At 52.0% G+C, this 12,158-nt stretch overlaps 1 protein-coding gene across 5 annotated transcripts in view; it reads left to right on the top strand.

Moving 5' to 3' along the window:
- Window positions 1–11,905, top strand: part of PDPK1 (3-phosphoinositide dependent protein kinase 1) — a 70,324-nt gene extending 58,419 nt beyond the window's left edge. For 4 of the 5 annotated variants that reach the window (XM_024350044.3, XM_024350045.2, XM_024350047.3 and 1 more), the window contains 3 exons: window positions 4,507–4,564; window positions 5,852–6,004; window positions 6,380–11,905. In XM_024350044.3, the coding sequence (XP_024205812.1) occupies window positions 4,507–4,564; window positions 5,852–6,004; window positions 6,380–6,496 (328 nt within the window). In that variant the 3' untranslated portion in view covers window positions 6,497–11,905. The remainder of the gene's footprint in view (window positions 1–4,506; window positions 4,565–5,851; window positions 6,005–6,379) is intronic. The other variant, XM_054668717.2, reaches the window with a different exon arrangement.
- The last annotated feature ends 253 nt before the right edge of the window (window positions 11,906–12,158 follow it).

The following is a 12,158-nucleotide window of genomic DNA, read 5'->3' on the forward strand; positions in this document are numbered from 1 at the left end:
AGTGATAACATTGAAACCTTCAAGTGAAAATTGGAATTTTGGAAAACTTTATTCATTACTGTGAGCCTGATACCTTCCCAATAAAAGACTTTTTTAAGCTATGTTTTTTTGTTTGTTTATATTATTTTTTAAAAAGAAAGAGACAAGCTCTCACTATGTTACCCAGGCTGGTCTCGAACTGCTGGGCTGAAGCATTCCTCTCGCTTTGACTTCCCAAAGTGGTGGGATTACAGGCGTGAGCTACTGCACCAGGCCAAAAGTCTTTTTTTTTTTTTTTTTCTGTTTTTGAAACGGAGTCTCATTCTGTCGCCCCGGCTGGAGTGCAGTGGCACAATCTCAGCTCACTGCAACCTCCGCCTCCCAGGTTCAAGCATTTCCCCTGCCTCAGCCTCCCGAGGAGCTGGGACTACAGGCGTGCACCACCACACCCGGCTGAGTTTTGTATTTTTAGTAGAGACGTGGTTTCACCATATTGGTCAGGCTGGTCTCGAACTCCTGACCTCAAGTGATTCACCTGCCTCGGCCTCCCAAAGTGCTGGGATTGGAGGCCAAAAGTCATTTGGTACATAGTGATATCCATGAATTGATCTATGGAAACCGTAGAATGAAATTTGTCAACGTTTGGAAGCTTTACATCATTCAGCCCCCATGTATGACCCTGTGAAATCACATGAGGGTAAAAGAGCCGCTAGTGCAGGGTAGATTGATGGTTTTCAGTGTCACGGTGTGTGGAAATGTATTGTTACAAGTCAGATTTCACATTGCAACCGAGCTTTAAGCAGCCACCACCTTCTGAACTGCAGTGTAGTGTCCAAGAAGAATATCCACAAACATCTACACTTATTCTTAGCCAAAAGGCCAGAAGTGACTCCAGTCTCTAAAAAGGCTGAGTATACTCCTCCCTTTTCTAGCTGTTTATCTGAGTGAGGCTGGGTGTTTGCTGTGTTCTTCTGCCTGAACACAGATCTCAGCAGAGTATGGGCGCAGGTGGATGTGGGGACCCAGCACTGTCCTTATCAGCCGAACAGGAGAGGCCTGCGCAGCGCACAGAGTGGCACACTCTCCTCATTCATTATTTTTGTTTTGGAAAGTAGTTATTTTAAAAATAAAAGTAATGTATGTTAATAGTAATGGGTTTATTGTATTTTAATGAATTAAATATTTGAAAATGTCTCAGTTTTAATTTCCTGTGTAGTACATATCAGTTGATCTGAAAGCTCTTTGGGGTCTTCCACAGAGGTAAAGAGTGTGAGGGGCCATAGGACTGGAAGGTTGGAGAGGAAACCTGGGGCCCGTCTGCCATTGCCACTGGCTCCCGCCCTTACTGGCAGTGAAGCTGAGCCTGCAGAGCCCTCCCGAGGGGTGGAAAAGCCTCCAGCGGGGCTCTGGGTCCTTGCTGGGGCTCTCCTGGGCGTGGCAGGTGCTTTGCCAGTGGCTTTGGGCTTGGATCCTTGACAATGCTCTTTTTGGGGTCTGGGTGAGGGAGGGTGGAGGAGGTGGCAAGAACCCGCGCTTTGGCATCAGGAAAGGGGGTTTTCTGTGGTCACCCGTTGTGGATTGCCCTGCATCCTCCTCTGTGCAGAGGTGGGGAGAGGTGTCGCCTGTTTTGAGGGAGCCAAGATGGCGGTGTATGAGAGTGAGGTGCCTCGGGAAAGTCCTGTGTGCATGGCGAGTAGTTAGGCGTGTCTCCAGGTCTTCAGCTCTTGCCCAGCCTCCCAGGGAGGAAAGGGCTCTCAGGGCGGGGGATTTTCTGCAGGAGACAGTAAAAAATCGAAGTAGAAAATCAAGGTGATTGCAGCCTGGCCAACATGGTGAAACCCTGTCTCTACTAAAAATACCAAAAATTAGCTGGGCCTAGTGGTGGGTACCTGTAATCCCAGCTACTCAGGAGGCTGAGACAGGAGAATCGCTTGAACCCAGGAGGCAGAGGTTGCACTGGGCCAAGATTGTGCCATTGCCCTCCAGACTGGGCAACAGAGTGAGACTCTGTCTGAAAAAAAAAAAAAATCAAGGTGGTTCCTGGAAGTGCTCACAGCAAGGAGCTGTTTCTGTCGTGAGCTGGCAGGTGAATCCGCTGCACACACGCTGTGCTCTAGATGCCGCCAGTGGAGCTTTGCCCGCAGTCTCTGTCCATGCACCCTGGGCCACCGGGGAGTGGAATTGTCCATTTCATTGTCTCTCTCAGGGGATGCTGGCGCGGGGGTGGGTGGCGCCTGTCTGTGGGGCCCTTGCCTGCCTCCCCGTGGTGCTGGCGTGTTCTGTCACTGAGCCACTCTGGGGCTTCAGTGTCCCTGGCATGGGTGACACTGCTGGGAGTGCCTCTGGGCTCCTTGCCTGTGGCCTTTTTTTTTCTCAGGATGGATTTCTGGAAGCGAGGCTACTTCTCAGTACTATTTCCGAATCGCTTCCTCAGTGAGTCCTCCCCAGGCTGCACGCCCATGCCTGTGGCATGCCCAGATGATCAGGGTGGAGCGGCCCAGCTCAATGTCTTCATTTAGGGCCATTGAGAGTTTCTTGTGTCACTGAATTCCTCTTCTGGGAATTTTTAGTTTGTGTCATTTTGTTGAGTTTTCTGTTGAGTTCCAAGCCTCTCGTGGCACTGTGAATTTGCTGTGGGGTGCAGCTGATGGCCCATGGCGGCTGTATCTGGAAGTCCTTTCCCGCCCCAGCTGTGGTCCTGGTGGTTTTTTAGGTGGAGGTGGTTTCGTCCTCTTGCCGTGGCTCCCGCAGCTCAGTGCTGGGCTGCTGTTCTCGCTCTCAGCCAGGAAGGCGGCCCCTCCCACACAGGTTGCAGGGATGGGCTGCTGTGTTCTTCTGGTTTTTCTCTCCTTCGAGTTGGTATTTTAAACCATGCATCTCATCACCTCTTCTGGCACTTGCTGGCGTGTGGTGAAAGCTGAGGATGGGGAGAGGCCGTGGGGCCCTCTCCGTCCTCATCTGCCTGCAAGAGCTCTGACTGGCTTGGGCTCAAAGGGACCCTGTGCCTCCCACGCTGCCTGCCCCGGTGTAATTTCTGATGAATTTTCCTTTGTTGTTCCTCTGCGCTGTTGCCTGGTCACAGGCCTGTCTGTCAGAGTGGCTTCCTGCCGGCTCTGTGGTCCCTCCAGGCATTTCTGTGCTCTGTGCTTTCTGTGCTGTGGTGGGTCTTCCTCATCACATGTCCTTTTCAGGAACCTCTTTGATCTGTTTCTCTTTGTTTTAATCCCCACATTGTGTGTGTTTGCAGGCGAAGTCCCTGGTGCGAGAGGAGGGCTGCACTTGCCCGCATGCCACACACTCCTCTTGCTTCAAACCCACAGGATGGGGTGTGTGTGTGAGGCCAGGCCCTGGGTCCTCCCTCTTGGGGCAGGCCTGGGCACTGATCTGCCCAGGTCTGGGTGGGTCAGATGGTGGGGCTGGGTAAGCCCTGGGGGAAGATGCTGTGCCCCCAACTCGGCCAGTCCGGTCTTCTCACAAGTGCTGTTGGCCCTGTGTGCAGCCAGGCAGGCGTGTGGATGTGCTCAGATATTGATTTGATCATCTTATGCCTTCTTCAAATATAAAACATATTATTGGCCGGGGGTGGTGGCTCATGCCTGTAATCCCAGCACTTTGGGAGGCCGAGGCGGGTGGATCACAAGGTCAGGAGATCGAGACCATCCTGGCTAACACGGTGAAACCCCGTCTCTACTAAAGATACAAAAAAAATTAGCTGGGCATGGTGGTGTATGCCAGTGGTCCCAGCTATTCGGGAGGTTGAGGTGGGAAAACGGCTTGAGCGCAGGAGATTGAGGCTATAGTGAGCTATGGTGGCGCCACTGCTCTCCAGCCTGGGTGACAGAGCAAGACTTTGTCTCTAAAAACAAAAATCTCTTGAACTTTTAGGAATCAAAAGTGACGTGTGCTTGCTAATAATGTATATTAAATTAAAGCCTCTATGTGAATCTTGCTCTTTGAATTTCTGCCGTCTCTGAATAAAAGTGTTTTACTATGATGGAAAAACCAGAGGAGATGTTCTTACGTCCAACTTGGGTCTGTCAGAGCTTTGTGATTATAAACGGCTCTGTGGATCCTGAGCACTGAATCAGGGGCCCCAGCTTGTGGGGTAACTTGAGGGCGATCATCTCATCCAGTTGTTGACTCCGCGGGCAGCCACCTTTCAGGAGGCAGTTCTGCGCCTCACCACAGCTTTGTTAAGGCAGCAATGACCGGTGTCACCTGCCCGTTTCTACGGCACGGTCCTCCCCCACCTTTTCCCTGCTGTGTGGATGTCACTGGCAGTGAGGGGGCAACAGGCACTGTTTCTGGTATCTGCAGGCTCCGCTGCAAATACGGATTAAGGCTCTCTGCGTGGCAGTGCTGTATGTGCTGGGTTACATGTGGCGAACGTTCTCTGCTCATCCCAAAGTGAGGCTGGCTCTGTGAGGGGCAGGCCGAGGCTACGGGGAGTTCGTGTGGCAGGAGGAGCATGGAGAATTTCTGTTTGTGATTGTCATGGGAGCATCTCTTTCTTGTTTCTTTCCACAGGCACCAGTTTGTAGAAAATAATTTAATACTAAAGATGGGCCCAGTGGATAAGCGGAAGGTGAGTGGTCAGTGGTCCCGCTGCTCCGCATGGACACCTGCATCTTCCCCGACTCCAGCTTAGGGGAGGGCAGCTTGGTGGCGTGGAATCCTTCCATCTCTTGATTTTCATCAAACATCATCTCTAGATTTCATAGCTCGGGAAGGCTTAAGCCCCTTGAGAGAAGCCATGTGGAGCCACACGCGTAGGCGGTTAGGGCAGTGCAGAAGCAACCGCCCACACTCCTGGGAGCCTGGGGCTGCCTGTTTTGAGGTTTCCGTCAAGTTGAAGAGGCCACATCTGATATCTTAGCCAGTGGTCTAATATTTCTTTAGAAGTGTTTCAAAACCATTTAAGGGTTGTTCTTTATTTTTTTCTTTATTTTTTTTTTTTTTGAGATGGAGTCTTGCTCTGTCCCCCAGGCTAGAGTGCAGTGGCGCGATCTTGGCTCACTGCAAGCTCCGCCTCCCGGGTTCACACCATTCTCCTGCCTCAGCCTCCTGAGTAGCTGGGACTACAGGCGCCCACCACCACACTCGGCTAATTTTTTTTTGTATTTTTAGTAGAGACGGGGTTTCACAGTGTTAGCCAGGATGGTCTTGATCTCCTGACCTCGTGATCCACCCGTCTCAGCCTTCCAAAGTGTTGGGATTACAGGCGTGAGCCACCGTGCCCGGCCAGGTTGTTCTTTATTTTATGGATTAAATGGATCCAGCACTTAGCAAGTGGTCTGTATGGAGCCAGGCAAGTGTGTGGATGTGCTCAGATATTTATTTGGTCATCTTGTACCTTTTTCAAATATAAATCATATTACTTCTATAGTAGAACGTCAGATCAGGAATTTCAGTATGATTAGACAGAACACAAACCAGTAACTGTTAGCTTTAACCCTTGGTTAGAAAATATTCAGCTCCAGGTGCTCACGGGGCCACTTCCAAGCGCAGGCTCCTGGCCTCTGTTCCTGGCCGTATGTCCTCCGCAGGCAAGGATCTCGGTGCAGGTGGGTGGAGGCCAGCTACCGAGAGCAGGCTTCTGTCCCAGGCAGGGCAGAGGGGCCAGGGGAGCCATGGGCCTGATCTGGATGGGCTGTCTGCGCCATCTCAGCAGCAGAGGCCTGTGCTGCAGCCCCTGTGACCTTAGAAACTGGGCCTGGTGGGGCAGGAAGTCCCCTGCCCCTGGGTGAGTGCACAGGTGGTGGTGGTGGCCCTGTGTCCCGAGCAGCTCCGAGGGGCCGCCCAGCCCTCTAGGCTCCAGGAGATGCCGTCAGCACTGGCCTCTGAGGACTGTTGTTTTGTGTTTTGGCGTCAGGGTTTATTTGCAAGACGACGACAGCTGTTGCTCACAGAAGGACCACATTTATATTATGTGGATCCTGTCAACAAAGTCCTGAAAGGTGAAATTCCTTGGTCACAAGAACTTCGACCAGAGGCCAAGAATTTTAAAACTTTCTTTGTCCACACGGTGAGTCTGTTCCCAGGGATTCCTGTATGCAGGGTAATGGGAGGGCTTTGCACCACGTGGGAAGCAGCCACAGGCCTTGGCCAGAGGGAGCAGCGGGGATCGGGGCAGCTGCCTCGCCCTTTCCGACATCCCAGACGCCCACACTAGTAGCTCAGTCCTGAGGGGGCAGGGGACACCCTGTGCTTGTTTTTCAGTTTGGTGGTGACTGGGGGTGGTGGTCATCAGCCTGTGTAGTTGCTTACTGCTTATGTGAATAACCGTCACACCCACGTGCTTTCAGGACTCGGAATGGCTGGTCGCAGGCAGCTCACCAGGTTGGGGTGGGGGTTTTGGTGGGACTCCCTGGAGAACACTAAACGGCTTCTGTCTTCGCAGCCTAACAGGACGTATTATTTGATGGACCCCAGCGGGAATGCACACAAGTGGTGCAGGAAGATCCAGGAGGTTTGGAGGCAGCGATACCAGAGCCACCCGGACGGGGCTGTGCAGTGACGTGGCCTGCGGCCGGGCTGCCCTTCGCTGCCAGGACACCTGCCCCAGCGCGGCTTGGCCGCCATCCGGGACGCTTCCAGACCACCTGCCAGCCATCACAAGGGGAACGCAGAGGCGGAAACCTTGCAGCATTTTTATTTAAAAGAAAAGAAGAAAAAAAACACCCAATCACACAAAGAACAAAACCAGTAACAAACACAAAGGAATTCAGGGTTGCTTTGCTTGCTCTCTGTGCTCCGTGGAGGCCTCCGTGTGCCCTCGTTGCTGTGGGGACCCAGCTCCGTGCACGTCAGCCCAGTCCCACCCAGACTAGTGGACAGACCTGGTGTCACCAGTTTCTCCTAGCATCAGTCCGAACCATGCGCCCGCCCTGCCCCAACTGTGTGCTGGTCCTGCTGTGGCCGAGGGGACCGGGTGTGTTTGGCTCTTTATGCCCCTCCCGTGGTGGTCCTGGAACTTTTCACCAGGGAGGGAGCCCTGCGGGGGCCGCAGCTTTGTGGAGGGAGCCGCCGTGCTTCTGTCACCTGCTCCCTTTCTTGCATCTCCCTGTGATGGGCCCTTAGGCCTGGCTGGGCCCATTGCATATCCCTGTGGTGGCTCTGGTGGCAGGCTTTCTGTGGCCCCTGCTGTGTTGGCAGGCAGGTTTGCGTGGTGAGGAGCGGGAGGGGTTGGAGTGGTGGGGGAGCAGGCTGCCGAGTGGAGGGTGCCATCGAGGGCTCCGGATCCCTTGTCCTACTTAGCAGTGTTGGTCTCTGGGGCTGGAAGCCGAGCGCATGCTGGGAGCGGTACTGTCAGAAGTGAGCCCAGTTAGTACCCCGCTGACTCACTGCACGAGAGAGTCCTGCCCTGAGCCCTAGGTGGGGCCAGGAGGTGCCTTGGAGAAGCCAGCCAGAGCAGAGAGGGCTGCTGACTTCCATGTGGAGCAGAGAGGCCTGAGGGCCTCCTAAAAGGTTTAAATGTCCACGCCTCTCCAGTTGCTGAAGTAGGGTCTGAGAGAACCCTGGCATCAGCAGACCCAGGGTGCTTCTGTCTCCTGCAGACCACACCAGGGAGTGCAGACACCCCCGTCACACACGCCCCTTTTGTGTTGTGGTTCAAGTTTCTCAGAGCCACTCAGAGCTTCTACATCTGTGCATCAGAAATCTCACAGCCTTCTCATGCTGTCGGCTCATCTGGGCCCATAGAGTGGGCTTTCCAGTTGCTGTTGCACAGGAGGCGAGAACAGCACACTTCAACCCCAGCTTGCTGGTCGGCTTTCCTCTAGAGAGAGCCAGTTTTGGGGCCATTTCCCTTTGATGCTTTGGTGGCCTTGCCCCGCTCTGCAGCACAGACAGGCCAGATGCATTTGTCCTTTCCCTAGCTACTCCCCAGGCACAGAGTGCTCCTGGTGGCCTGGCAGGTCTGGGCCCTTCTCTCCCTGCCCAGGTTGTCCCTGGAGGGCAGCCCTCACTCCCTGTGGGGGAGAGGCAGACATTGCTGCCCACAGACCTGCCTCTGACTCAACTGTGTCCACCCTCCCTGGTCCCTACCCCCAGTCACAGATGACTCAGCAGTGTGTGTGCCAGGCCAGATCCAAACTGAGAGGGAAGGTGTCCTTTTTACACTGCTAATGACGAGAGTGGCTCTTTTTAGCTAGGCGAGTACAGATGGGGCCTGGGAGGGGGCAGAGATGTTCCCCAGGCCCTGCCTGTGGTTCCTGCCTGGGCCTTGGCTGCTGCTGTGTGAGAGCTGCATGTGAGCCTGTGACCGTGAGCTGGGGTGAGCTGGGCCGCACCTGCCCTGGGGCCCCAGGGAGCAGGACACTCCGGGGCCCAGCACGTTGCCCTGGGCCTGTGGCCGGAGTCGGAGTCCTCTCCTCCTCCTGGCTTTTGGAAAGGCTTGGCTGTGTTGGGGAGTCTCTCTTAGCCCTTTCAGGAATTTCTGTTCAGGTTTCCTCCTCATCAGCTATTTTACCCATCTCAGAACGTCCTGTGTCTCCATGTAGGAGAGTGGCTCTCTCAGATCTCTCAGGGCGTCTGGTTATAGGGAAACAAGTGGAGCAGGGACGTGGCTTTAATTGGAGCACTCGGCTGGGCTGCTTGGGGAGACTCTTCCGTGCGTCCTTCCTCTGGATAGAACCACCACCTCCTGGGCGTCACTGACAAGCTCCATCTTAACCTCCAAAGCCACAGAACTAGGGGCTCAGAGCCAGAGCTGGCAGCCGCCAGCCGAAATGATGCCATTGCCTGAGCTGACAGCCAAGCCCTTCTGTGGGTCACCTTTCTCCTCACCCAGCCCCTTGCTCTTCCCTTTTGAAAGGCCCGTGTGTTTTCTTTCCTTACCCTGTGCTTGCTCATGTCTACTCCGGTTTTCTCTAGCACATCCTTAGAGCCATCACCTGGCACGCAGGCGCCTTACCTTCTACGGTAGAACATGGGGTACCGTGTGTGCACATAGACACGCTTAACATGGAATTACAGTTGTGGGTTTATCGAAGATGAGGAAGATTTCACCTGCTGTTTAAGAGACCTGGGGCCATGTGCCTCCCCACACATGGGCAAGGACAGGTGGAATGTCGGGACCACACTGTGTGCGGCTTCTCGGCACAAAGTGGAGGGAGGCTGTGGTCGCTGCCGGCCTAGGTGTCCCAGGTGCCCTGCCTTTCTCTGGGACACAGTTGGGGGCTGGCTTCTGAGGGATTCCTTTCTCCCGTCTTTGTGTGGCCCCAGCCAGGGCGGTGGGCCGTCCTGGTGTAGAGCACAAGCCTCTCCACCCTAGAGAAATGCCTCTGTACCACGGCTACCATGTGGAACCTTAACTTGCGGAAGGCTTGTTAACAATTGTTTTGAGAGAGATGGCTGGTCATGCCACAGCTGCTGGGGACTCCGCCTACTCCAGCCCTCTTGGGACACACTGTGGGATTTGTGGCCCTTCCCCAGAGGAATTGTGGAGACTGTCCCATGGAACAAACCCCCAGGCACCAGCACAGGGCTCTGGGTGACTCAGTAAAACTAACATTTGTCTCTGACAAGATCAGCTGTAGGCTCACCGGCCAGAGAAGACCACTGTGAGCATTTTGCCGTATATCCTGCCCTGCCATTTGTTCACTTTTTAAACTAAAATAGGAACATCCGACACACACCGTTTGCATCGTCTTCTCCCTTGATATTTTAAGCATTTTCCCATGTCATGAGTTTCTCAGAAACATGTTTTTAACCATTGTAGTAGTCATTGTCCATTTACTATAATTTATCTGACCATTTCCCTACTGTAAAATACTTAAGACGGTTTCTGATTTTTCCACTATTTAAATAATGCTGTGATGAATATCTTTAAAATCTTCTGATTTCTTACTTTTTTCCCCCTTAGATGCCTGGAAGTGGTATTTTGAGGTGAAAGAGTTTGTTCATTTTGAAGATATTTCTGTCTCTCTCTCGACCTGATGTGTAGACGCTCAGTTCCAGTAGCAGAACCACCTTAGTTGTGTCTTACGGATTCTGAACAAATCAGTTTCTGATAAGCCGTGTGTTCCAAAGAATGTCTGAATAAGACTGCTCTTTATTTAAATGCTTACAGGATGTCACTACTGCAATCCATTTGTGGCCGATTTTTTCCAAGAGCCAATTTCCTTGTTTTGGTTGCAAGAACCTGGCTCTGCCTGCATGTCAGCTCTCTGCCCTCCCTGCTGCCGTGGCTTTCAAGCCCTTGGCGGTATTTTCAGAATCTTGTACTTCGTGTCCACAATGGTACTGAATTTGCATCTGCACAGTCAGCAGAGAGAACAAGTGTTGAACTGACCTTGCCACATGCTTAGTGAGTGATCTGTAATTAAGTTTATAGACTCAGAAAGTACATTAGGCCATTTGGAATCAGTAGCAGAGCAAAGCCTCTACTTGAAAAAAACCACGTAGCTGATTGGGTTTTACAAGAGTGCATTTGTCTCCCCCTTCCGCCCCCCTTCAGGTCTTAGTGGTTCAGAAGAGCCCAAGCCAGGCTGGCTTTTTCATTGTAGGGCGTGGTTGTCCCAGCTGGTGTAGATTTCAGGCCGCCTCCCCCCATCTCCCTGCCCACAGTGTTGTAGATTTCCTGGCTGGCGGCAAGTCCAGACCACCCAAATTTGGTTGGATTCTTCATTTCTCCACTGTAGTTGGGGTCCATTGATTGTGCAGGGGAACGTGCAGGAGGTTTTTCTAGGCACCACGTTCAGTGCTGCTTCACTCTACTAGAGATTATGGCCAAATTGCACGGAATTTGGTTTCTTGCCTTCCTCTGAAGCCTGAGGCCTCCCCTCGCCTGGCTGGTTGACAGACCCGGGGTGCTCACTGCTGAGACTTCAGAGATCGCAGCTGGTGTGAGAATACGGTGAAGGTACTATGTTCTGGAAGATGTTGTCATACACTTTTCCCCAGTTATTTTCAAACTTGACATGAGCCTATGTTGACTCACTGGGTGGGGTCCCTTCTTACGCAGCACACGTGGCAAGTGCCTGAATCGGGGCTGGAGGCACTTCAGAGCCTCTGAGGGGCCACCACTTCTGGCCCAAAATTGCAGGGTTGTAGATGAGGCTGCCTGTGGAGAACTGGTGTGAGGAGGAAGCCGTTTCCAACAAAGAGCAGTTTCATCTGTTGAGATGGCTGTGGTGAGCAACTGAACGAGCCGACGTGTGTACCTGAATTTTCCCCATAACTCATTTCTTCCATATGAAGAAACACCAAACTATGTACAGAGAACTTTTTACAAAAGGCACACCTTTTTTAAGCTGTGTAACCCACATAGCCTAACCATCTGGCAGAATGACTACGAATAGGGGTCATTGTGCTGGTAAAAGCCTCTATTACGACTGTAAGTTGGATGTTGGCAAAATTAAATTGTTACAGTATTTAGAGCTGCTGTAGCTGTTCCTTCACAACATAAAATAGGATAAATGACTAGTACGTCTTTCAGGTGGGTGGCAGTCAGAACATGCGTAATATTCTCTACCTGGTCTGTAGCTGTAACTGTGATGTACAGACAAAGCAAAAATTAAAAGAACTTATGAAAACAAATGCAATGATACTAGGATATACACTTTTGTATTTTTATTCTTATATAAGGTTATTTGCTGGCTATTGTTGGCCTCTAGTTCAGTCTGTGTTATTTAAATTCTAATATATGAATTATTTGGATTGAATTCATGTTCGGGGCCACGTTGTTGTATGTATTGATGTACAGCCTTGAATGTGAATAATTATTGTAAACTATATTTTACAACTTTTTTTCTGGCTTTATTATATAAATTTTCTATTGGGTCAGTGATTTAATCATATAATTTAATGAATCTGTTTATCCTTTTTTTTTTTTCCCAAATACTTGTGGTTTAGGTGTAGTTACCAGATGATGAATTTTCCTCGTATGCTCAGTAGTCTTGTAATAAAAAGCATGTAGAGTGTAGAGGTTTGCTGGCGTGGCTCTTCCTTTGACCCCGCCACGGAGTGGGGGCGCGGTTGGGGGCGCGGTTGGAGGCGGGTGTCTGCCATTGCCCGCTAGCGTTGGCGCCCCAAGCTCGGTTTCACTCCCTCCGGAAGTGGGACCAGCCGGCTGCTTTTCCCGGTTGGAACTTCCGCCTGCCATGTGACTGGCGGGTGTTCTACAAGGGCGGACCTGTGGGCGGGACAGAACGCAAAGGGCGCTATTAAAGGCCAGA

This window comes from Pan troglodytes, chromosome 18, assembly GCF_028858775.2.
Source record: "Pan troglodytes isolate AG18354 chromosome 18, NHGRI_mPanTro3-v2.0_pri, whole genome shotgun sequence".
Classification (NCBI taxonomy): domain Eukaryota; kingdom Metazoa; phylum Chordata; class Mammalia; order Primates; family Hominidae; genus Pan; species Pan troglodytes.